This window comes from Antechinus flavipes, chromosome 4 (assembly GCF_016432865.1).
Source record: "Antechinus flavipes isolate AdamAnt ecotype Samford, QLD, Australia chromosome 4, AdamAnt_v2, whole genome shotgun sequence".
NCBI classification, from domain to species: domain Eukaryota; kingdom Metazoa; phylum Chordata; class Mammalia; order Dasyuromorphia; family Dasyuridae; genus Antechinus; species Antechinus flavipes.
Window position 1 is genome coordinate 415589937 of NC_067401.1, and position 27691 is coordinate 415617627.

Consider the following 27691-nt stretch of genomic DNA (forward strand, 5'->3'; position numbering starts at 1 on the left):
GAAGTGCAAATTAAAATGCTACGGTCGTATTTCATATTCACCAAATTCTAAAGGTGATAAAAGATTAAAAGAGTGAATATTAGAAGGGCTTATGGGAAGACAGACATCTTAATCGATGGTAGAATTATGAAAGATTCAATCCTTTGGGAAAACAATCTGGTATCAGAACACAAGTTATTAAAATGTTCTTACTCTTTGACCCAGGGATCCTACTACAAAGCATAAACCCCTAGGAAGGCAATGACAAAAAGCAAGGTTTCATGCATAACAAAATATTCATATTAGCACAGTATATGAGTATATATTACAATAAAACTTCTGGGGGGGAAAAAAAAGGTTTCCCGTTGACAGGGAAGAGATTAATAAACTATAGTATCCATTAAATTAGGCAGCTAAGTGGTGTAGTACATAGAATGCCAAACCTAGGAAGATCTGAGTTCAAATCTAACCTAAGACACTTATAAGCTCTGTGACTCTGGGCAAGTCATTTAACCCTGTTTGCCTCAGTTACCTCATCAGCAAAATGAGCTAGAAAAGAAAATAGCAAACCACAACTAGTATCTTTGCCAAACTGGCCATGACTAAAGAACTAAACACCACACATATTATTACAAAACTATAATGTTATCGCATAACAAGAAATGAGAGAAACGAAGAATTCAGAGAAACATGAAGAAATTTGTATGAACTGATACAAAGAAGGAACCAAGAAAATAATATAATGCAGACATTAAAAGGGCAATAACCAAACAGTTTCAGAACAACAATTCTCTCCTCTTAGGAGACAAGGGAATTGATAAGGGGCATGGAAGGAAAGGGGCAGGTATGGATATGAAATGGTATATGTGTTTTTAGACATAGTGACTTTGCCAGTTGAGTTTCACGCATCTGTTTTTCTGTGTTACAAGAAATCATTAATAATTAATAAGTGAGAAATACAGGGTGACTAATATTATGTAAAAAACAAAAGACATAGTAAACCTTTTTGAAATTTCATATGTTATTTTGAATGGACTGAATTTCTCTCCACATCTTACCTTACAAGGGGTTGCAGAGGTTCCGAAAGAGACATATCACTACTGGAAGATGCACTAGGGGGGCGTTCTTGTGCTTTGTTTTCTTTGTCAGATTCTCCAGATGGTTGGTACCCCGGTTTTACCTGCAAAAAAATCAAATTTATGTTAGCCTTATCAAAACGTTCATATTTCTATAAGCCATATCCTAGCTAATAGTGTTATAAACCACAAAACTGCATTCATTAATTTCTCCTTCAAGGCAAACCTATATCAGGATGCACTATATTTATCCTAAGAAAATTCAATTTTAGTTTTTATTTTTCATTACCTTTATTCCTAACTATTCTTGGAAAATTTGGAGCTATAGGTCATCTTACATTAAACAGCAAAATATCAAGATTTTCTGAAATATGATTTCCTTCCTCACTATATTTTTTTTCCTTAGAAGTATAAAAACTACCTGTGTTTCTTGTGTAACATGGAGTTGATGAGATGGCTCTTCTAATAAGGCTTGTCCCAGCAGCAATTTAGAGTAAGTTTCCTGTATCCTCCTGGCTGCTGAAGGTTCAGAAGAAGGTACATTTTTCACTTTACTAAATGCTTCCTTCTGTTTCCGATAAAGCTCCTGCAGTCGTTTGTTCTTTTGTTCAGTTGCCTCTTTTTGAGCTTTCTTCTCTTCATTCTGCCTCCTCTTTCTTTCCTCTTGTTGTCTAACAATGTACTGGCGAACTTCATCAGTATCATAGTGCCTTTTTTTAGAAATAACAGGAGGATCTTCATTAGCTGTTAACTTCTCTGGTTTTCTTTTAACAGGGCTATGACTCCTAGAATTTTGGGCTGGTACCACAAGCTTTTGATTCTGCCGATCCCCAGTTTCTTGCTTTGTAGACTGTGGTGCAGAATCTAGCTGAAGATCATCGAGAATCCCGCGAATTTCAACTGGTAAAAAGTCTTTATTTACAGTATCTTCCTCTGGTTTACTATCTGGAAGAGAATCAGGCAATTTCTTGAAGTTATTCTCAAGCCGAACCCTACTTCGTGAACGTTCTATGCTTCGTGGATGACGACGTTTATGTGAAATATCCAATCTAGGATCAGATTCTGCTCTTCCAATTTGGCCAACTGCAAAATAAAAATTATTAATACAGCAGTATATTATAAAATGTATTTCCAGTAATTTATTGCACGAAAAAATAAAAATGACCAAGTTCTTTTCATCTTCACAGACACAAAGTCAAGTAACCTAATGAAAACTCACTTATAAGTCTTAATGAAAAGAGAAATGCTAGTTCTTTGCAAAATAGAACTTTTTAAAAATTAAATTTAGAAAATCTGCATTAAAAACATCTAGGTCTCGCAAAGATCAACATGCAAAAACATGCCAAAGCTAAACCATAAAAAACCAAATGAAACCCACTGGATGTAAAAGTCTAATATGTTTTTAAAGCCAAATAAAATAGCACTAAATTTAGAGATTTTCTCTCAAATGAAATGTGTAAGACTATACCACAGAATTTCCAAAAGAGTCATATTTTTTAAAAAATTTGTTAAAATTTGTTGTCTGGCACAAAAAATTAAAATGAACCTCAAGCTACCAACATGCCTATACACAATCATGTTTATGATTTAATAATACCTGCAGAAAACAAATATTTCCATTTTCAGGAATAGCTTTTAATTATAATTTTAAATTATATCCTGTGAAGGGAGGACCTCACATAGCACTCTGCTTGAGCTCTCAACACATAGTGTTTCATATGTTATATCTTTCTCCTACACCAAGTTTCATGAGGCAAGACAATGTCCCATATTCAATTCATATTTAGCACAGTGCTTTCTATATAGGAGGCACTTAATAAATGCTGAATAATTTCTAACTAAGCATAATTTTCAATCTACTTAGAATAGGACAAAATGAGAATGGCTACAATTTCAAAAAGTAGTATTTAAAACAGATAACTACATAACCACCATTATTATACACAGTTACATACCAATATGGAAGCAAATTGTATATTAATGTGTGTCCATATATATGTTTGTATGCCTATTTATATGCATTATAAGTATTCAATGTCACACTAAATTCTTCAGGTTCTTAGAATGTGTCTACTTACAAAGTTGGCTAAAAATATTACACTGAAAAAAAAATCTCAAAAGTATTATGGGTGGCCCAAAAGTCTTAGTGACATTTACTTTTCTATGTAGACAACTATTTCATTTCTTTTAGTCTCTTTTCCTAAAATTAAAATTAATATTCCTATTCAGAAAGTCTATGTAGCTTAGAAATAGTTAACATGGATATTTTAAAACTTAAAACTACAACAATGCTCACTAAATGTAAAACATCCATTATTTAAAATTTCAGTCAAGACCTGGCCAACAACAAAGTGCTTTTATATTCATATGTAATAAGAAGAAGAAGAAAGGGAATTATTGAAAAAAACATTTCCCAACATCACTTTTTTCTTGGACAAGACAACCCCTAGATCAGGGAGTCCTCAACCTTTTTAAATAGGGGGCCAGTAAACTGTCCCTCAGACTGTTGGAGGGCTGGACTATAGTAAAAACAAAAACTTTGTTTTGTGGGCCTTTAAAATAAAGAAACTTCATAGCCCTGGGTGAGGGGGATAAACATCCTCAGCTGCCATATCTGGCCCGTGGGCTGTAGTTTGAGGACCCCTGCCCTAGACAATGATCAAATTAAATTGGAGGGTTGGAGAGGAGGAATTTTCAAACTAGTATAATGCCCTATCCTGAATTCTCCCAAAAGAATGTTTTACCACAAAAAAAAAAAAAAAAAAAAAATATATATATATGTTTGGATATGAATTTTTAAAGCTAATTCAATTGACTTTTTTTTTCATTATAATAATTTTAACCCCTCACCAGACTTAGTATTCTTCTCTTTTCCATTTCTATCACCTGACTCCATCCTTCGCTCTCTTTGTTCTATTCTGGGTGCTGGACCCAAAATCTTCTTTACTAACTTTTGTCCATCTCTCCAAGAGGATGTACTTATCATACGGCCGCCGCCTACAATATAAAATTACACAAAATTTCAAGTAGTTAGCTCCAGAGACATGCATCTATTAAACCACATAGTAAGCAATTTGTCTTATCTTTATCCACTGTCAAGAAGAAGCTTACATTTTATGATTTCCACCTGTATGTCAAACATTCAAATGGTTTAAGGACAGTATGCTTAAATATTGTTTCACCATCAATGAAATTGGGTACTTTGAAAACAATATGTCATAGATATTGCCAAGAATTTTTTTTTTGCATGAGTATACATATTTATGCTTTCTCAGTAATTGAGGAGGAAGAGAAGAGCTTGAGAGAATTTGAAACTGAAAATAAAATTGATTTTTTAAAAAAAAAGTAATGCATCAAATACCCTTTTTGAGCATAATGCCTTCATAAATCCTGAAAATTAAGCAGAGAATCCAACTAATATCTAAACATTAAATAGAGTAAGTTGTGTATCAGATTTTTTAAAATGCTTTCATAACTTATCAACATTACTCGAATTCATTAAGAAATTTCTAACAGATAAATTTCAGTAAGAATATTTTTAGGGAAATAAAGCCTAAATAAAAATCAAAATATATTCCAAAAGTTACAACAACTTGTGCTTACTTCAGAATATGATCCAATTAAACATTCATTGCCTTCATATATAAGAACAAGAGAGTGAATAATATTTTGAGACACTGTCCCTAATTTGAAACAGACTATCAGGAACTTTAAAGAGACATACCATCTCCAAAGACTCTTTTGCTTTTATGTTCCTACACAAAGAAGGTGGGAAGGGACAAGGGACACATCTTGAATGTGTCCAATTGTACAAATATAATTATTTGTAACTCTTTATTTGGGGAAACAATTGTTACAAGTGGGAGAAAAGACATTCACTTACAACCTGAGGTTTTCTGTTTTGTTTTTGTATTCAGATAACTTAATTTGATAAAATATTACAAAAAACTGTGTGGATTTATTGCTTCCCTGACATTTTTAAAAGGACTAATACTTCAACAGAAACATGAAAAAAATTTTCATTTGGATTTTATGAAACAAAGTTTAAAATAAACTATTGCCCATCAATGCAGCTTTGTCAAAGTCAATAGTTACATAGAAAATATCATGTTATTGTAGGTTTGGTGCACAACACACAATACTGAATTTTATGCCCACACAGAAGACAGAAGTATCTACAGAAAGATTTTTAAAAGTGAAATATTCTTAGGAAAAGCAGCTTAAGTTATGATTAAGATATTTGAAGATTGAAAAATCTGTAGATTTTCCCTCACATTTTAATAAGAAAACGTGTTTAAAATATTATGTGTAATATAATACAAGAATCACAGCATTTAAGCAGATATTTCCAAGAGGGCATTATCCTGTCTTAATCATGGTTATGTCACTTGAAATAAAACAAATTATTATACAGAATAGGGTGACACTGAAAATATTCACATTTTGAGACATGATTTTGGAATCTTTCTTAAGGGTTTCTAATTTTATTTGTTTTCAACAAAAAGTCAATGAGTCATGACAATGAAGAATATCTGAAGAAAAACTCTTCTCCCCCAACCAATCTCTGCCGCACCCCTCCCCCCACCAATATTTGAGATTGGTAAATTTGTGTTACTACCATAAAATGAGACTCCCAGGAAGGCCCCAGAAGACTTTGTTTCAAAAAGCTATTTGAGATAACAGGGATCCAGCAAATTTGTTAAACATATGGTATCCCCAAGCTTTAAACTGACACTCCATTCCTTTTCAAAGTTTTTACCTAGGTATTTATTGAATAAAAACAAAAAAGGTTTGTGAGAGAAGTCTTCATTTGCTAATGACAAATAGGGGGTGGTGGAAGAGAGCAGAAAATGATACATTTAAAAAGAGAAAGCTAGTTCTTCAAAGTCAAGTCTTATTTTTACCCATGACTAATACCAGGCTTTGTTGTTGTTGTTGTTGTTGTTGTTTCTGTTGTTACTGTGTTTTAAGAGGCAACTGGGGTTAACCGACTTGCCAAGAATCACACAGCTAGCATCAGAGGCTGAATCTGAACTCAAATATTCTTGACTCCAGAACTAGTGTTCTATTCATTGCACCATCTAGCTGCCCCACCCATGACTATAACACAAACTGGTAGCTAAGAATTTCTGGTTTATCACCTCAAAGATGCTTATGTCTTCCAGGTTCTGGTAATAAATTTGAAGCAAAATGTGAAATTTTCTTCAAAGATAAAAAGTATTTTTCTTTAGGAAGTAGCAATATTTTAAAATTTTATTTTTAGATTCCAGGTAGTAGGTTTCTTTCCTTGGAATTGTTATATGCTGCACATTTCCACTGGAAAGAGTCTTCTTCAAAAAATAAACTGTATACAAATGAAGCAATGTGTAAGGAAGCTGAGGATTCAAAAAGCTTTATTTGAATTGGTACCTTGGATTATTAAGATTAAAGTAATTTAGAACTGTTAAACTTGTCACTCTCTTTCAGCAATGAATCTCCCAGAATGTGATTCTTACCTCCTGAAAAAAAATTTTGAGTAGCATCTACTATAAAAGCAAGTAAGAAATATTCTTGTCAATGAGATTTATTCCAGATACATTTTGATGTAGATATGCTATCTTTATCTTGAAAAATCCTTCAGGTTTGGGGACTCAAAGTAAAATGTTTCTTTATAGGTTTATAGTTAGTATTTTCTTCATGTTTTTGTAGAACTTGGCAAGTATCCTTTGTCATTTATTGTATGGGCACTTCTTTAAAAATAAGCTTAGAAATATTCTCTTAGCTGAGACTGATCCTAAAAAGTGAAACGATAACAATTCCCATCGCACTCAGTAAACTATTAGACTGTAGACAGTCACAAGAGATTACATGTGACATCCTTTAAATATGGATTACTTTCACATGCTCATGGTGCTGCTGACCTCTTCAGAACTTCTAGGATATTCAAACTGTTAGTCTTGTCAGAAAACCCATTGAAACCATCAAAATAACAGCTAATAGCTGTTGTGTTCTATGGAATCCAAAGAGTTGCTAACAGCAATACTAGATTCCTATGCAACAGCAAGGATAGGAGCATTTGTTGTTTTGCTTTCCAATCATGGTTGACCATAATAAGCTATTTTCTCTAAGAAGACTCCCCGTCTTCATCATCCCTGTTCCCAAGAACATATTTTCCACCATTCCTTTGTTGGAGTCTTTTCCACTGTTACCATCCCATCATTGAGAGAACCCACTGGAAAATTATTATTTACTGAAGTTGCCACTAGATGCTGGCCCTACATTTTTAGAGAGAAAATTTTCAAGAATAAAAACATTGGAACTGAGAACAGTCAGTATTGCCTGTTCAAAGGGACCATTCAATTCTTCCTTTACTTAAAAAAAAAAAGTAACTACTATACGGTTCTATTACTACCCAACCAAGGCAGCTTTGTTTGTTTTGTTTTGTTTTTTTCCATTCAGGAACTTGTCCAGGGCATTTTCCAGTCTGACCACAAAGCACTGAAAGATCTGTTGTTGCATTTGCTGTCATTCTTTCAAGACTATTCACCTACTAGTTTGTTCAACCACATCTGTTACAAATCCTTGGAATGTGCTACACATTCCCTTTTACTACTTAGAGGTATTCTACTGTTCCCTTCAAGATTCAGATCAAATATAACATTGTCATAAAATCATCCCTAATAACATCCCTCTTCAATCCTTACATAAGCTTTGCTTACACCTCTTTTATGCATCATGTTCCATTTTGTATAATAGTTATTTATGTATCAAAAATACATTCTTACTAATCTCCTTAAAGGCAGGAACTATATCATGCTCTCTTTGTATCTTCTAAAACTTTGTATCTATTCTATAGTATATGCTTAATAAAAGTTTACTAAACTGAACTGAATTATATCACCTAGAACAATTAAGAGCAATTGCAAAATTATGCAAGATTATAAATCTAACTGTTTTTGAACATCTTCAAAAATGACTGCCTTTCAAACAAGTCATTATTCGCATCACTAGAACAACAAGCTTTGTCCATTCAAGAATTATATTAATTTGTATTCAAAACTTGTGACTCTTCAAATTTTTACAAATTCTTTTCCCAATTATTATGACACCTGTAACAATACTCTGATGTCCTGGATGTTCTTGATGTTGTTCAAGCATTCTTCAATCATTGTCTGGTACTTTATGGCCTCATTTAGGGTTTTTTTTGTCAGAGATACTGAAGTGACTTGCTATTGCCTTCTCTAGCTCATTGTATAAATGAGTTCACAAAGGCAAACAGGAATAAGCAATTTGCCTAAAGTCACACAGCTATTAAGTATCTGAGAGCAGATTTGAGCTCGGGAAGACAGATCTTCCTGAGCCCAGTCCTAGAAATCTATCTGCTGAATTAATGGAAAGTGTTAAGAAATGTAAGAAAAAAAAGAACAATTTTAAAAATACACAGAAGAAAAAAATTCAGAGGGGCATACAAACAAGATAATTTTGTGGCTAGGCAGTTAAGACAGAGTCTGAAGATCTAATTTCATTTGTTACTATCATGTTAAATTTAATATAAATTTAATTTTAAAAACAAGCTACATAGTTTACAATTTCATATGCAATGTTTTTTGTTTCTTTGTATGTTAGAATGTTTGTGATTTCAATGACTAAGCTCAAAATAAAATTTAAGTTTAAAAAAGGAAAATAGGAAAATAAAAAGTTAACAAGTAGAACTCATGAAGAGAAGGAAATGAGGAAACAAGGTCACAATTTTAAAGCTGGAAAGAATCTCAAAGATCCATCTAATCAAGCAATTATTTATATTAGGCACCTATTACATGTGCCTGGCACTGTACCTACTTGCAATTAACTTACATTCTAATGGAGGAGATGACAACACAGAAATATAAATCCATAAGTATGAAGCAAATAAAGACAAAGTAGGTAAAAGGTATTATGGCAAGGTAAGTATTAGCAAGTGAAGATCACTGGAAAGACATCTTGCTAGAAGGTACTGTTGAGTTACATCTTAAAACAAGAGAGGGAGCCTATTAGCCAGAGATGAGGAGTGCATTTCAGGCACAGAGGATACAAAGTTATGGAAAATGGAAGATGAAACATCACATGTAAAGAACAGAGAAAACCAGTTTGGCTGGATCACTGAGTATAAGATGGGAAGTATCAAATAATGAGAATGAAAAAAGAGGTTAGGATCAAATTGTAAAGAGTTTGCAAAGCTAAAGTGGAGCATTTATATTTTATCCTAGAGCCAACAAGAAACCACTAGAGTTGGTTAAGGGAGTTACATAGTTAGATTTGCAATTAAGGAAACTTCCTTTAGTAGCAATTTGGAAAATGGTCCAGAGTAGGGAGAGACTTTCAAATGAACCAGGTGAGAGGTAATGAGGCTTAAACTAAGGAGATGGCTGATTAGAAAGAAATGTAAGAGATGTTATAAAGGTAAGAATGGCAAAAATCTGACAAATGACTGCTTATGTGGGATGAAGGAGAAGTCCAGGATAATGCCCAAGACTATGAGCCTGGAAGAATGATGATACCTTCAACAAATTTTTGTTGCTTTTGTTTCATTCATGCCCAACTCTATTTACCAAGACAGAGATTTTAAAGGAAAAAAAGATCAACCAAACCTTAAGGAACACTCACAGATAAGGGACATAATATGGATAAGACCGCATAGGTGCCTGAGGAAAGGTCAGGCACGTAGGAGAACCAAGAGGCAAAAGTTTCATGAAAACCAAAATCAAGAAATTAGCCAGAATATAGCGAAGATAGCGGTCAGTGTTGTCACATGTAGCAGAGAGACAGACAAGTATTAGGACTGAGGAAAAATCATTTTATGTGGCAATAAAGAGAACACTGGTAAGTCTGGGAAAGAGCAATTTCAGTTGAAGTTGGAAACCAGATAGCAAAGGATTAACTGAGAAGTGAGAAGAGAAGAAACAGCAATAGTTGGTATTTGTAAAGTGCATTAAAGTCTGCACTGTCTTTATGAACCCTGACAACATCTCTGTGAAATTAGGTACAACAGGATTAATTAAACCCATTGCACAGAAGAGGATAATTAGGGGGCCCACAAATGTGCATTTATGGGTTTCATTGACATAGTACATTTCCCCATGGTAGAAAAATCTTCTGATACTCTATTCAAGCATATGGGATTTCCCAATAAATATCAAACCATAAAAGAGTTTATCATTGCATATATTTTTCCCTAAATCCTTAAGAAGATCCCCAACAAAATTATTCACAACAAATGCTACAAATTTAAGCAAACCTCATAGTGAACTGATTTCTGTTAACATGAGTTCAAATATTATAAAATAATGATTGCCATTTTTTTTACATCTTTTTGAAGTGTGCCCTTGTTAAAACTAATTACATTGCTCCAAACATATAAAGCCCATGAGATGTTATAATCCACAGCATGAACATAACTTACCTTGATCTACTTAGAACAGCACTAATCAAAACTCATGATGCTTTGTTTCATTTATTAATCACATGCTTTAGACTTGAATAGATATGGTCTCAGTATAGATCTGATGAGAGAACATATACTAACCTGATTTGTAATCTGGACTTGATGACTGTGTTACCTTTTGTACTTTTCTAACTGGTCTGATTGTTTTCTTTTCCTTACATTTTTCAAGAGGCTTCTCTTTTACTGAGACATCTTCTGAAAGGTAAAAATCACATTATCATTCACAAGATAATGATTTTTATCATTCCAATGAGAATTTTTTTTAAAAAAGCATCAATTCTTTTTTTTTTTTTAATGAAAAGATTTTTAAATCAATGTTATAGGTGCTACAGAATGGATTCCACAAATTGGGTTTAAATTTATTTCATTTTTCCAGTAAGGCCAATGGAAAAGTCACCTAATTTTTATAAGTTTCACAAAGTAGTAATAAGTTTTGTTGGTTATAATTATAATATTTTTGGAATTTCATTCAAATACCTCAGAACAGAATCTTAAGTTTACATTTTTTAAAAGTATTCTCTAGTTGAACTATTACTGAAATCCTGAGATAAAATTTCATGAGGTAATTTTCAGAGAAACAATTATCCTTATAAACAACATCTTGTCATTTTACCTGTAAACTGACAGCTAAATTGTTTTGAAAAACATCAATCCAGTAAGTGAATGCACTTAACTATACATATACGTATACTAAACAGTTAGCCTCTTAAAATGGAGATTTAAGTAATGGACACTTTTTGTCATATAGCCAAAACTTCCAACAATTTGCTGCGAATCAGCAATTTTATAAGATTTTGGACAAAGATACAATTTTAAAGTGGATCAGGAGATCAAGGTTAAAAAAAAAAAAAAAAAGAGGATAATGGACTGTTAGAGTTGAAAGTGACCTTAGAAATCAGCTAGTTAAAAATACATGTTTTACACAAAGAAAGAAGTCTTAAGAGGGCTCAATATCGCATAGCTAAGTAGTGGCAGACTTCCTGCTTAATCTTACATTCTTCTTTCCTTTCATCTAATGTTTTTTCCACTATATAATATTCCTTCCTAAGGTGATCTATAAGTAAAAAAAAAATTCTAGAAGCTGGACCCAAATAGAATATATTTCTTGAAACTCACACTTTTTAATAGCAATCAAATTTAGTAACAACATATTTAAGGTATTTGGTTTCAAAATAATAAGAGAAACTATAAAGCAGAATTAAACTTAATGAATTTTTTTTAAGATATAAAAAAGAAGTTAAGGATCATCTTCATCTCCTCTACACTGTATCTCCTTTCTATTTCTCAATCTCGACAGAGCATTTCTTCATCAGTACCATGACAAATTATTAAAAACTCAAAGGTATAAAAAAGACTTAAAAGAAATGCATTTTAATCATCTCTTCCTGAAAATTATTACAACTCAGCATTTTAAAATAGCTTGGTTTCTCCCTTGCCAGTTTTAATCCTGTAACAGAGACTTCTAAAAAAAAAAAAAAAGGTATTTAAGGAGTAGACAGAATAATAAACTTAAAATGAGGAAGATCTGGGCCAAATTCTACCCACCAATATTTATAAACTATGTGACCACAAACATTTCATTTCCCAGCCTCAGTTTTTTAATCCATAAAATAGGGAGAATACTGATAGTACCTACCTATTACAGGTTTCAGAGAGATTCAAATGAGATAACACTCATAAAGTACTTTAGAAATCTAAAATACTTGAATAGATTTGTAGCCTCTTCAATTTAGGTACTTCCTTCAGTATTACAGATCACATGTTTATGCCTGCATATTCTTAAGTAATCCCTGATTCTACCCATTCTTTGTAATTGTACATAAGTTATGAACCCTAAAGTCAACTACTATAAGTTATATAAAGTACTCTGTACAACTCTGTAGTTGAAATCCACATTCATTTTAGGTCCAAGATTGATTTGGAAAGAAGTAATACAAAATGCTAGACAGCTTTTTGGTTTTGCTTCCAGTTTAGCTTTGCATACAAAATTTTCAAATCATATGTTTAAAGAATTTGCTTCTTACCACCAAAGTGTAATCCAAGATCTCGATATAAATCTCTACTCATATTATGAAACACTGCTTCAGGCCACACCTTTCCATCAGGGGTTCGAATTTTAGTCTCTGCAGGATTGAAGCCTGTGATAAATCAACAAGATAGAACACCCTTAAGAATTCTCAGAGCTACCTCAGAAGATTGGGTTTTTGCTAGGAAAAATTGGTTCACAAATTATATAATATATTAAAACACACTGTCATAAAAATAAGGTACAACAAGAGAAAACAGCATATGATCATTTTAAAATTGCATAATAAAAACAAAATTTGACAGTGAATACATTAAATTCAACTTATTTCAATAAACATTTACTAAATGCCAACCATGTATTCAGTCTTATGGATATGTAGATAAAAAAAGTGACAGTTATTGCTCTAATAGGGAACTTACCTTCTTCAGGGGATGGGGGTAGGGGGAGGAGAAGTAGATACAGCAAGTACACAAATAATTTAAATACATGGGAAGGTGTCATTCAAATATTTCAAAGAAGTACAAAGAGTTCTAGGAAAACTGAAGAGGGATAGAAAAATTTCAGCTATGGAGGAGGTTCACTCTAATCAATAATCCAATGTTTAGAAATTATTTTCAAAGTAATTTGAAAGAAAAATTATTCTTACTGGAAAATGAATAGATGCCCATCAATTGGAGAATGGCTGGGTAAATTGTGGTATATGAATGTTATGGAATATTATTGTTCTGTAAGAAATGACCAGCAGGATGAATACAGAGAGGACTGGAGAGACTTACATGAACTGATGCTAAGTGAAATGAGCAGAACCAGGAGATCATTATACACTTCGACAACGATATTGTATGAGGACATATTTTGATGGAAGTGGATTTCTTTGACAAAGAGACCTAACTGAGTTTCAATTGATAAATGACGGACAAAAGCAGCTACACCCAAAGAAAGAACACTGGGAAACGAATGTGAACTATCTGCATTTTTGTTTTTCTTCCCGGGTTATTTATACCTTCTGAACCCAATTCTCCCTATGCAACAAGAGAACTGTTCGGTTCTGCAAACATATATTGTATCTAGGATATACTGCAACATATCCAACATATAAAGGACTGCTTGCCATCAAGGGGAGGGGGTGGAGGGAAGGAGGGGAAAAAAATTGGAACAGAAACGAGTGCAAAGGATAATGTTGTAAAAAAAAAAAAAATTACCCTGGCATGGATTCTGTCAATATAAAGTAATTTTAAATAAAAAAAAAATTGTTTAAAAAAAATTATTCTTATACAAAGATTTTTATACACATAATAATGTGATAGCAAAAACAAAATAATCCCAAAAGACAGAAAAATAAGCTAAATATATAGAATTGAGAAAAGGCTTAACAGAGTACACTATTTCCATAAAGAATAACAAATATGAAGATATATTAAAAATATGAAAAAATCTAAGCAAAATAATGAAAAGAACTAGAAAGACTAATATGAATTTACAACTATATAAAATATCTATCGACACATGTGAAGATATAAATGAAAAGGTTAGAAAAGAGTTATAGAATAGACTCAAGTTGACCCTAATAAACCTGTAGAACTATTATAAAATTCATTAAACAAAAGATAAAACTGAGGAAAAAAAAACCATTAGTCTTGGAGAAAGAAAACATTTTAGCAAAAGAGGAAAAAGATCCTGTTCTTCCTTCTTCTCTGCAAATTCTCAAAATTCTGTGTGCCTCAATCTCAAATATAAAGATGGTCACCACTTTTGTTTTGTCGCTTTAAGAGTTCAACACTATTGTCAAAAAAAATCTATTTCTTCAATTTATTTCAAATACATCATTAATCATAGCCTTTAAAAGCATACTACTGCTGACAATCATTCATCATAGTGATACAAAAGTCTTAATTTAGAATGGATCAGCATTTCAAAGTTCTGTATAGTTTTGTATAGTTTTTGAATTAGTCTGCTCTTGAACAGAATATTTCCTTCTATTAGGAAGAAATAATGTAGGGGAATATGCATACAATATAATTCAGAGAGCCTGGATAGTTTTGTCAATTTCACATTGAATTAATCACTAATTAAATGAAATGACTCAATCTAAAGCATGTATAAATTTTGGCTTAAATAACTAAATCTGACATCTAATTAGACAGGCACAAATTCACAGCCATGCACAGCATATAATAGCAATGAATCATTGTGGATTTTGCAAAGGTATGATGTGAGGTAAGTTTGAGGGTAGGGAAAATGGGCAGTAATTTCCATCCAGTCTTTAGACAATTTCAGGCAGTTTATGGATAAGCACCAAGAAATGATGTTTCTATTTTGATCTATAGTTATAAAAGTTTTTAAGTCTTAAAGCAATTATAATTTGGTCAAAAGAAGAAACTATGTCTTTTTTTTAACCTTTCAATGTCTATATCTAAATTCATTGCTTCAGGCCTATATCCTAGTCTCACTACATTCCCACTTTGATTTTCATTCCTGCTTTCTTCTTCCTCTTCTATATATAAAATATTCCTTTTCAATTTTTAAAAGTGGTTTAATGAAAAAATTCTATTGTCCTTTAAAGAAAACAACAATAAATTAAGCTCTTGCTTCTTCCTTCTCCCCCCCACCCCAGCATGGTTCTCAATTTTTTTCTGGCAATAAATGGCATTTGGAAGAAAAAAGGTTCGAATAAACAAAGTTAAAGAAACGTATTTAAGGATAATAGATATATTTTAGAAGCAATATAATTGCCACAGGAAGAAATATGGTATAGGGGCAGCTAGTTGGTGCAGTGGATAGAGCACCAGCCTGAAGTCAAGAGTACCTGAATTCAAATCTGACCTCAGACACTTAACACTTCCTAGCTATGTGACCCTGGGCAAGGCACTTACTTCCAAATGCCTCAGCAAAAAAGAAAAAAGAAAAGAAATACAGTATAGCAGATGAAGATCTGGGTTCAAGTCCTGTCATATTAGATATATGACCATGGGCAAATAAACTTCTCAGTGTCCCCAGGCAACCCTTTAAAATTATTAGTTATAGAACAGTTGCTGATCTACATCAGTAGAGTTTCACTACCAGAATTCATTACAACAATGAAATCAGAGGCCTACACACACAAATGTTGTTACAAATTTAAGAAAATAGCAATCCTATCTTTAAGCAAATGTTTATTCCATACAAAAGCAAATAGTAGACACCAAAAGGACTATCTACTGATTTCAAAATATAGAACTGTATTTAATATTGTAAAAATACTTGTAGAAAAAGTTCCTGAAAACATATTATAAATTAAAAAAAAAAATCAGAAAGAATGGTACTACTTTTAATGTATAGAAAGAAATATCATCTTTTTAATGACCTTGTTAATATAACCCTGTTAAATGTGATCAATAAAAATTTTGTTCAAAGTAAAACAAATTCAATTGAGTCAATTTTACAAATTAGTAAATATTATCATTTCTCCATCAATTATATCAATCTACTGTCAAACAGCCACAAGATAAGCCAGTGAAAAATAAATTATTTTAATATGTTATCCAAAAGAAGGCGCTCATCTGTTAAAAAACGTATCAGGAAGTATACAAACCTTTATATGCTGGAGCAGGTGGTGCTGTTGCCACTTTCCGAACTTTTGCTGTTACTCCACTGTCAACATTGGTTATCATTACTGGCTGATCAGCATGTCCCAGATGCTGACCTCTACCACTAACATCTTCTGAGTTCTCCCATTGTTTCCTAATCCGCTCCTTGAGTTTTTCTAGTTTGGAATCATGCTGTCGCCGCTTTAAGATGTCTAATCTGGTACTAGTAGTACTAGCAGACGACGGAGAAGATTCACTTGGCCTTGACACTTTCATATCAACATCACAGTTTATGTTACTCATTGAAGTCTTCTCATTTACTTTTAACCCACAAGGTTTTTCTTCCTCAGTTCTTATAGGAGCTATTGCTCTGAATAAACCTTCTGAATTCTGCAAGGCATCAATTGCTGGTCGATCATTTAAATACCTAACAACAGTTTCATTTACAGCAGATGACTGAGAGCTGTCAAAATCTTGGCAATGTATATCCCGGTCATCCTGATTATATATCATCCAACTTCCTCCAACAGTTGTCTCTTCTGTTTTAGTGGTGTCCAAAACATACAAATGTTTGACATCTGGCTGGCTAGAACTTAGACTGGATGGAGCAACAAAGGTCTCCCCTCTTTGATGTAATTAAAAGAAAAAAGGTTAATTTGACAATAAAGCTAACATACAATCATCTGCTAGATAAGCAAAATTGAGTTTAGAATTTTATGTACCTATATGACTAAAGGCTTTAAAAAAAAAAAAAAAGCCCTTTAGAAATACTGACTCAAAAACAAAGTTTAGACAACTATTGATAATCTAAAAAAGACAAAACATACTGAAACTAACTTAAGAGACTTCCTTGAGGTTCCTAGACATATAATTAGAACTTGTAGAACTTAACTTCTAAGCCCCAAATACACAAAATTGATCATCAAATTACCCTACAAAATATTAGCTACCCAAATAAATTCACTTTCAGTTAACAAATATCTGAAAAAAATTATAAACAGAAGAAATGTAAAGGTAAAATAAAATAAAATAAGTTTAAAAATTCTAAAAAATAACCAAAATATAAAAGCATAAACAAAAAAACCACCTCTGACTAAATGAAATATACCTTACCAAGTCCATGAACTTATTTTACAAAAAGAAGAATATTTCAAGATCTCCTCACTTCTAGTCTATTTATTTTTATTTATACGCAAATTCAATAAATTTGACTATCTGACCTTCTAGGCACAACAACACAATAGCAGTAAAAGATTAGAAAAGTGTTCTTTCTAGAAGTGATAGCTGAATTCAAGAGAAAAGACAGAAAAAGTTGGTTTAAGAAACCCCTCCCTCAAAACAAACAAACCCAAAACATTCTGGGTCTTTTAGTTCAGTGGAAAAGATCTTTACAATTTACTAAATGATGAAGTTATCAAGATATAATAACCAAAATACAATAGTTATTTAAATGAAGACACCAAGTCATAAAGAAAAATTTAAATATGTTTTGAGGAAAAAAACGGCATAACATACTTTTGAAAATTTTCCATTAAAATGATGGAAATAACTACAAAAGATGTAATCCCTGCTAAAAATTAAATTAAATTAAGGTTGGTAGACTTCTTGAGTTCAGGAATTCTAAGTTACAGTGGGCTGAGCTGATCAAGCATCTATTGTTAAGTCCAGCAATAATATATTGTACCCTTTCCTTGGTTGCCTAGGGAAGGATAAAGTTACAAATCAAATTCCAAATTTAGCTCCTATGCCAATCAGCAGTGGGACTGAACTATGAGTGGTTCCTATATTTCCAGGCTGGACAAGATGGAGAGACCAATCCCCTTCTAACCCAAAAAAAGGAGGCGGAGGTGGGAGGAAGGGAGGAAGAAAAGAAGCAAAGAAGGCAGACTTAGGCTAAATTTCAATTATTTAGAAAATTAATTTGTGTGAAACTTATTCATGATACTATCATGTAATATATTAATATTATTTAAATAGATTTTAAATAGCAAAAAGTATTATTTTGAATAACTTCATTATTCCCAATTTGAAGCTAATTTTAGGAGTATATAAATAATTGGAATACAGAGAAAATACTATAATAAAAAGAAAATCAATAATTTCTAGCTAAATAACATCATTAAGAAAATAAAGTATATAAAGTAATAGGCTGTGGTTAATAATGCTTCAGTCTAAAAGACAAAAATTGCTAGTTATAATAATTGATAAAATAATGTGTTCTCACATAGCTATCCTTTTTTTTCTTTTTTTAAATTCTGTACCTTTAACATCTTCAGGAGAGACCAGTATTGAAACTCCCTCTACTAAAGCAGATCAGTAACTACTCTGAAACTAGTCTTGTAGAGTTGTCTGAGGATAGTAATTAAATAGCTTGCCCATGATCTCATAGCTAGTATATATCAGAAGCATGTATTACCAGCTTTAGAGCCATTTCTCCAGTCACTGTGCTGTACTGCTTCTCTTTTTTTAAAGGTTGCCAAATTCTAAACATTAGTTTGGTATAACAGAAAATGGTAGGCATTAGACTGAATCAGAAACCATTTCTCTAGTTCCTGTTTGACCACTAAAGAAAATAATTTCTGAAAAAATAATTTATCAATTACATGCTTAGAACTTCCTCAATCCCCTATCTTATTTGACAACTCTTCTGTCCCTCCCTGTATACATTTCACAAGATTAATTTCTTAGGCCTTTGACTTTTCTCTCTCAAATAACTTTTCTTCTCATCACCCTGCTCATTGTTACAGCATCCACTAATGTTCTTCACAAGAAGGTTCCTAACAAATGTTCTTCATTCTATTATCTTCAAATGCCTGCTGTATATTACCATTTAGATACTTTGTTGTAACCTTGAGCCAAATATGTCCAAACTGAATTTATTATCTCCCAAAACCATCTCCCTTTCCCAGCTTCCCTGTCTTTAACACTGAAACCTTCTCAAGTCACCCAAGCAACAAAAAAGAGAATTCACATATAACCAGATCACAGATTTGGGAGAGAATTTAGAAGTCACAAAGTCCAATCTTCTCATCTGAAAGATGGGGAAGCTGGGGACGGCTAGATGGCACAGTGGATAGAGCACAGCTCTGAAATCAGGAGGATCTGAGTTCAAATCTAGTCTCGTCACTTAACACTTTCTAGCTTTGTGACTCTGGGCAAGTCACTTAACCCCAATTGCTCAGCAAAAAAAAAAAAAAAAGATGGGGAAGCTGTGTCACAAAGAAATTAAGTGACTTGCCCAAGATCATAAAGGTGACAAATGGCAGTACTAAAATTTGAACTCAGATTCCAAAGCCAAATTTCCTTCCAATTTTGGAACTGGAAGAGACCTCAAAAAGTCATCAAACCAACCCATCATCTGAGTCCTGGCTAGCCAAGGTAGCTATTCCTATTTCTAGATTTCTAAGCTTTGAGTTATTATTAAAAGAATTCAAAGACTAAAGGACCAATGTTCTAAATTATAATTAATACTCAGAAAAGAAACCAAAAAAAAAAAATATATATATATATATATATGATCAGACGTTTAATATTCACATATATGCTTCTCTACTCAAAGTTACATGCTTCTGTATTTTATGTCTACTGGACACTCTAAAATATCAATTATGAGTTACCATAATACTTTATTATCTACTCTGTATCCCTTTATAGCATAAATCTTGTATATCAATTCTTGGTTATAGAAGATACCTGACAAAAGCAGCAAAAAGCATTAAAAAGATTCAGCATTTTAATAAGAGTGTATTTTTATTAAGGAGATAATGAATCAATACTACAAAAATCTATCATTTCACCCACAGAGATAAGCTATCCACTGCTATAGTTTGCAACCATTTGACATAACATTAGAGAGCATTCATAAGTTGCTATGGAGTAAAACAATGTCATCATCTAGTAACTAGCTATCCTTCTGGCAACAGGGCTTTCCAAATTTAGTTCAGGTTATCTTCAAACAGAAAATGATCCATCTCCAAGATATACTTTCAAGGTTTTTGACTTGGTACACCCTCATTATTTAGAGCTTAAAGAACCCTTAGACATAATTTAGTCTAACTCTCCCATTTTAAAAATGAGCAAATTTAGGTCAGACATGTAAGATGACTTGCTGAAGGTCACAAGACAGAAAGAATCTAGGTAAAAAACCAGAATTTAAACTTAGCCTTCCTTCCAATGTGCTTTGCTCTAGAAGAATAACTGACTACTACTACAAAAAATTGTAATTGTAACTTTGTTCTTGATTCACTACATAAAGAAAAGTTTATTTCAAATGCCATCTAAAAGAGTTATAAAATTTTCAGATAATGGATAAAAATCTCTTCCTGATTTTTATTATAAAGATAATGTTTTACTAATATTATGCCTTTACCTTCTTTACCTAGATGTACATAGTAGATACAGTAGTGGACCTCAAGTCAAGACTACCTAAGTTCAAATTAGCCTCAGACACCTAATAGTTGTATGATTCTAAACAAGTCACTTAATCTCTGTATATTTTACTTTCTTCCATTATAAAATGAGTATAACAACAGTATCTAACTCAAAGGACTGTTGTGAGGATCAAATAATATTTTTTAAAATAACTTGCATAGTATCTATACATAGCAGACCCTACATATTGTGTATGCCTCTTTCCTTTATACTACCCCTTTAAAATAACACTATCAAGAAAAATCAGTGAAAAATTCATATCTTATCAAACTAATATGGAACTATTAAATTTTTTAGTTTTCATTTCCCATACATACAAATGTAACTGCAAAAACACAGCCATTTAATTTTGCTGATGGCAAAATATTCATGTATTTCAAAATATGCCACAAAATGAAATAGTTAAAAGCAAAATTCTAATAAATTATAAACAAAGGCCTCATGATAAAAAAGGAAACCAAATTCAATAGTGCAAAAATGTCTCATTAATATCTCCTTCCCCTCCCCTACCACATATACCTAAAAGGGGTGGCATTTATTATGTTGGGGTTTTTCAATCTTTCTTTGTAAAGAATCAAAAGAATAATTTAAAAGTATAACTGCTACGAAAAATTGCTAAATAAATTATGGTCTTAATATAAAGTTTAATATTAAAGACTAAACTTATTAATTTAATTTAGTTCAACACTAACCTAAATGAAGCTAAGGGCTCACGAAATTCCACGTGGTTATTCTTTTTCACATTGCTCTCTAAGGTGGTGGCTCGAAGAGGACTTCTAGAGGATTTTTCTTTTCGTGATTTGGATGCCTTGTTGGATGGAGCAATACCCAAACAATCCTCTAGATATCTACCATCTGAAGAAAAAGAAAATTCTTAAGGCTATATGACTTACATAATATAAATAATGCTATATTGGTTAGTATTCAAGAAATTAGTATTATTTAGTAGTTCTATGTCACTAGAGTTAATATCTCTAGCAAGATGTTATGAGTTTTAAATGAACAAAAATCATTCACAACAAATCACTGCACTAATTATTATTCTAATCCATAAAAGAACTTCTAGGGAAACCAAATATGAAATAAAACTATATTGTAACATTCCCTTTTTACCAATGATTGTCTAATAGTTTTCTCATTCATTTAGCAATCAGAATCTGGGAATCATCAAGAAATCTAGTTTATTCTTCATAGTCAGCAAATATAGAAGACTGAATAAAATGCGCTACACTAAAGAATCTAGATTACACAGATCAAGAAAGTATAGAATAAAATATTTTTAAAATAACACTGTCAAGGAAAAACTAGTGGAAAATTCCTATCTTATCAAACTATGATAGAATCTGCTAAGATTTTTTTATAGTTTTCATTTCCCATACAAAACTAATTATAAAAAACTTCCATTTAATTTATCTGATGGCAAAATACTTGTGGATTTGAAAATCCATCACAAAAAAGGAATAGCTAAAAGTGAAATCTTAATAAATCATAAACAAAGGTTTCATGCTGAAAAAGAAAATCAAATTCAGTGGTGAAAAAATTCCAATCAAAACTATCATTCTCCGTGAAATTTTCTTAAATGGTACTCCCAAAGAATACTTTACAATTATTTAGTTGACCATAGAGAATTTTTTAAAATACAATATTGAATGCTCAAAGCAAATAAACACATAAGACTATGAGAAGAAAAGTTTGAAAGAAAATGAACTTCAAAAGCTTATACTAATTACCTGCATTATCTCTAGAATTAGATTTTTCATACTTACCTTTCCTACTTATTTTCCTGGTCGCATTAGCGGATTTCTTGGTATCCATGATAGAATCAAACACAGCTGTGCTGGTGGGGGTTACTTCTAATTTGTTCTCAATGTGCCTCAGCTAAAGTTGCAGACAAAAGCAAAATACACAAGTTAATTTCTAAAATAGTAAGGTTTGTACATTTAAAACTACTTCAAATAATAATAAATATTAATAACATTAAGGTTTGCAGAACACTTAATAACAGCCTTCTTTTGAGTAGGAAGCACAAAGGAAAACTTACAATTTTAAATTTAAAATTATATTTTACTACAGATGTAAAAGAATCAAATTACAGAACATTCAAATTTAGGGGTTTTTAGGGGGGGAAAGAAAACATCTAATGTGCCAAAGACTCTGTTTTTTTATTTGGGTTTTCAACTTTTTATTGTTGATTTTTTTTTTAGAATAGAAAACTATCTGAAATGGCATGGTCCACCTTATAATGATATTCTATATGGTACATTCTCCAGACAGTCATGAGGAAAAACCAATTCAGCAAAGCAAGATTTTTGACTAGATAACCGAGATTTCTTTCTATGGATATGCGCACAAGTTATGTTTTCATGGTTGACAAAAGACATTAAATATGAAATAAAAGTTAGGTTACACAAAAGTGTGAATCAACCTTTTTTATATCACCAATTGTTGGGTTAAAAAACCTGTATTCTCCCCAATTGTAATCCCTTTCTCTCATCTAATTGCTTTTTGGCTGATTGATCATGTAATCCCTTTCTGCCACCTGATTGCTTCTCTACTGATTGATCATATCCCTGTATCCTTAAATTTTTCATAGTATTTTTAAATTCAAATGTGAAAATATGAAAAAGCACAAGTTTAAGCACTCATACAAGTATTAAGAGATGATCTCTGTGGGCCTCAATAAGGAATAATTAAAACTATTATTGTAATGTCATCACCTATGTAAAATTATGACTTCCTTATTCATGAGAAAAGTACCTCTTTAATTTATAGTACAACACAGAAAAATATAAATCAAGTATATTATAATCATTTTAAATCAAGAAAAGGAGAAAATTAATTACTTACAGCAGCCTTAGTCTGAGAAAGTGCATCCCATGATGTCATCACATCTGTTGGAAAAACAGTAGACACAAACTTTTCTATTTAAAATAAATATACACTATTTCTTTTTCTTTTTTTCCAACAATTCTTCTACAAATTTTTACTGTGATACCTAACTGTGACACTATGGTTAACTTAGGTTCTTTAGGGTTATGCTAGAAGTATACAAAGCTTTGACAAAATTTACTATGCTGGAAAATTCTGAGTACAGCAACAGATTATGTCTGCTTTTCTGAGGACCAATCTCACTAAGTGGGGAAAGAGTTAATACTAAAACCCTGAATAATAGGTGATAAATTCTTTTGCAAGAGCAATTCATGAAACAAAGAAAATTACAAGAATGGGTTTTGGTCATATACAGCCTTCTTGAGCTTTAAAAGTGACAGCAGTACAATAGAAGAGATAAAAGGATATTGAGTCTCATGCAGTTTTTAGACAAACTATAAATATAGAAGGTAGTAAGGTACAGTGGAAAAAGATTTGGAGTCAAAAAATGTAGATTTAAATTCCAGATCTGCCCCTTACTACACTGTGGCAAGCCACTTAATTTCAATGAGCTTCAATTTTTCTCATTTGTAAGATGAGAAGCCAACTTAAGTGACCTCAAAGGTCCCTGCTAGCTCTAAATCTATGGTCCTATTACTTAGCTTTTAATACTCTAAATATGAGATTCTTCTTGTCTAATGACCACTCAGCAGACTGGAGGAAGTGAATCAATTAGTCCTGACATTCTTGATATAAATAACAAAACAAAAGGAAGTTGCAGTCAAATGGAAGAACGCCTCACAGGTTCTGTTTGGAAAAGGTAAAGATGTTAGCAGAATTGATTTTATCATGTGTCCAGAGGCAAGAAGAAAGATCATTTCATGAGCTGATGAGGTATCTATGATAAGCATTTAGAAAAATGCCTATATGAAACAATTACAATTGAAGATTAAACATCTATTTCAGATAGGAAGAGGAGAGGATGGAAAACAGAGAAATCCCATGATAAAACCTTCCAAATTAAACCCAATTATTCTTTACCTGTGAAGAGATTAGAATATATCTAAGTATATCAACAAGGAGAGTCTTATTAGAGTATTCAGAAGGGAATACAGTAATAAAATAGTCCCTGTTTTGAAGGAACTAAAGAGTTTACTTGAGTGGTTGAAAGGGGAGAAGACAACATGTACAAAGATCGATAGATATAAAATACAAAAAGAAAAGAATAGGAATAGAATAAAAACATATGAGCAAACAATTCTCAAGGGAAGAAACTGAGTTATCAGTAGCAATATGAAAAATGTTTCAAATCACTAATAATTAGAGAAAATCAAATTAAATCACTACACTATTTTTTAAAGTAATTTTAGAATGAATCGTGTAGAATCACAATAATCAGTCTTCAATTTGTAGAAAAGATGAGGAAATCTCTCCTTTCACTGTAAATGTAAAGGACTACGATGTAAAACAATGTATGCTGCTATCAGATGTTTAATGTGCTGCTTGATTTGGCTTAACTTTTTTATTTTTGTTTTGTTACACAATTTTGTTATAAGCCTCAACGGGTGGGATATTGGAAAGGGTATATTTGGAAATGACTAAGATATAATATTCCCAATTGGTTCTAAACTAAAATGCAAACTCTTATATTTGGCATTTAAAGCCCTGTCACAAATTCATTTTAGTCTGACATCAATTTTACCCACTATAGCTACATTTGTCAGTTGGTTACTATTCTTAAAATCTCAGAATCTGAAGGAACGGAGAGGATCATTGAGGTTATCTAGTTCTTAATGTACCCTTTTCCACCTAATGAATAAATCTGCTCCCTAAAATCCACATAAATGTGATGACCTTAAAATTTAAAAAACCAACAAACTTCCAGCATACATTGCCTCACATAGCATTCCAACTCATCTAACTGGATCTCACTGTAAGGAAACCTCTTTATATTGACCCAAATGAGGTGTAATATTATCATATATTAGGTTATGTTAATACTTAAAGTTAACATTTAAGGTGTCTAAACAATAAATTTCAGTAACAAAAATCCATACCTCGAACAGTATCCTTATTATGAAGATTTCTTGGGTTTGGTAAAGGCACCTCTTTCGGCTTTCCACTCCACATTTTGCCAATTTACCTACAAACACAATAGACATATTCAATCTGAATGGAATTGTATATATTCAATCTGAAGGTCAAATTATGGTTAAAAAAAAATTTAAGAAAATAATCTAATTTCCCGAAAATGTTAACTTTAGCTTTCATTCATGTCAGAAAAGAAATTTATAAAAGATCTCTGCCTTTAGGAGTCATAGATGCCTAAAGGTTCATTTAAAGGAAATGTGTTACCTTTCCTTCAATAAAAGTAGCCACTACAGACAATACAAGTTCTGACAGTATGAATGGGAACAGCTAATGTGAATGGGAACACACTAATGAATGAAACTAGATACCCTGATAATTACAGGCAGTGTCTTTTTAATAACTTAACAGTATGGATGAAAATGTAAGATCCTTGGGAGCAGTAATTTTTTTTTTTTTTTTTTGCTTTGTATCCTCAGAATCTAGAAACTGTGTCTTTTACATATTAAGCCATTTAAAAAAGGCTTGTTGGATAAGACTGGTACCTGATACATCAGAAAGGTGCTAGGACTTAGAAAGTCCCAAGAGACCTGAACTAAAATCTTCCCAGTCCAACGCATTTGCTACACTTTGGAGCAAGTAATTTCACCTCTAATAAACTCCAGTGTACTCACTTTAAATGGCAATACCGATATTTGAACCGATATAGGAACCTTTGAGGAAAGTACTTTGTAAACTTCAAGGTGCTGTATGAGTTGGTTTTGTGCATTAAACACATTTTCCAAAGCCAGCAAATGAAAAAGCTGTGACTCTAAGGCAGATCTTTCCACTATCCTAAAACTACAACCCTGAAGAACTACAACCCTGAAGTACATTATTAAAAATAAGGCCTAAAAGCCAAAGAAAGGATACATTTTACCTAATATCATATAACAAATGTACAAATACAGGCTGCCCTGAATATAGTTCACAATTCTCAAAATGAAATTGCTTTTAAAGGAAAAAAGGTGTAAGTAGAAACTAAAAAAAAATACTAATTATAATTGCACTTAGATTTTGTACAAACCAAATTGGGGAATGGGGGAAGGGAGGGGAAATAGTTTCTTTTCAGACCAATTCAGGAATTAATAATACAAGAAAAAACTTGAGATAGTTTTAGCTAGTAGTTTATTATATTACTTAAATGTGCGATTACATTACTGTGGATGTTTCCTATAATGATGTAAACTGTGGAACGCTATAGATATTAAAATGTTGGACTATAAGATATATGCCCAATGTAATATTAAATTCAGTCTTTAGTCAAATGGGAAAACTGGCAACTAAAAACTACAGTTCATGCACAGATTGAAATTTTTCCAAGTCCAATTCCTAAATCAGAACATAAAAAATTTAGTTTTAAAACAAACAATAACAAAAAGTAAATAAGGATTATTTTAAGTTTTTTTTCCCAATCTAATATATTTAGTCAATAAGCATTTATTAAGTACCTACTATATTCCAGGAATTGTGCTAAGAGCTAGGAATATAAAGAAAGATAAAAGTTAGTCCTTGCTCTCAAAAAGCTCAAAGTCTAATGGGAGAACATGAAAACATAGAAAGAGCTACTACAAATAAAATACAGGATAAGCTGAAAATAATCAAGGGTACTAGAATTAAAGGGAATCAGGAAAGGTATATAAGGTGTGATTTTAGGTGGGCCTTGGAGAATAGGCGTTCCAGGTTATAAAGGGATAGTCAGTGAAAATGTCTAGATTAGGAAATGGAACATCTCCTGCAAGGGAATAGCAAGGGAACAAGTGTCACTATTCTGGAGAGTTCATCTGGGATGGGGGGATTGGAGGAATGTGGAATGTAAACGTAATAAGAATAGAAAGGGGAGAAGGGAAAAGAAGAGTCCTAGCTATGATGGACTTTGAATACCAGAGGATTTTATATTTGATCCTGGAGGGACAGATAGTCAATGGAATTAACTCCATTGACTTTATAAGGGATTTACATGGTCAGCCCTATGTGACCAGGAAGCTCACTTTGACAGCAGAGAGAAAAATAGAGTACAGTAAGTAGGGAGAATTTATGGTAGGTACAAAAACTAACACACTATTGCCATACTCCATTTGAAGAGATGAAGAACTGCATCATGGTAACATAGTCTCAGATAAAAGCTTTATACAAAAGATGTTATGATGGCAAA

The 27691-nt window shown here is 32.2% G+C and overlaps 1 protein-coding gene across 1 annotated transcript in view; it reads right to left on the minus strand.

Annotated features, from left to right (window-relative positions):
- CEP350 (centrosomal protein 350) overlaps positions 1 to 27691 on the minus strand; it is a 178223-nt gene that overhangs the window by 120217 nt on the left and 30315 nt on the right. Inside the window, exons 2-11 of the mRNA XM_051998844.1 lie at positions 25467 to 25552; positions 23389 to 23432; positions 22308 to 22419; positions 21234 to 21396; positions 16116 to 16735; positions 12540 to 12653; positions 10597 to 10710; positions 3906 to 4052; positions 1477 to 2138; positions 1038 to 1159 (exon numbers count right to left, since the gene is read on the minus strand). Coding sequence (XP_051854804.1) covers positions 1038 to 1159; positions 1477 to 2138; positions 3906 to 4052; positions 10597 to 10710; positions 12540 to 12653; positions 16116 to 16735; positions 21234 to 21396; positions 22308 to 22419; positions 23389 to 23432; positions 25467 to 25539 — 2171 coding nt within the window. The 5' untranslated portion in view covers positions 25540 to 25552. The remainder of the gene's footprint in view (positions 1 to 1037; positions 1160 to 1476; positions 2139 to 3905; positions 4053 to 10596; positions 10711 to 12539; positions 12654 to 16115; positions 16736 to 21233; positions 21397 to 22307; positions 22420 to 23388; positions 23433 to 25466; positions 25553 to 27691) is intronic.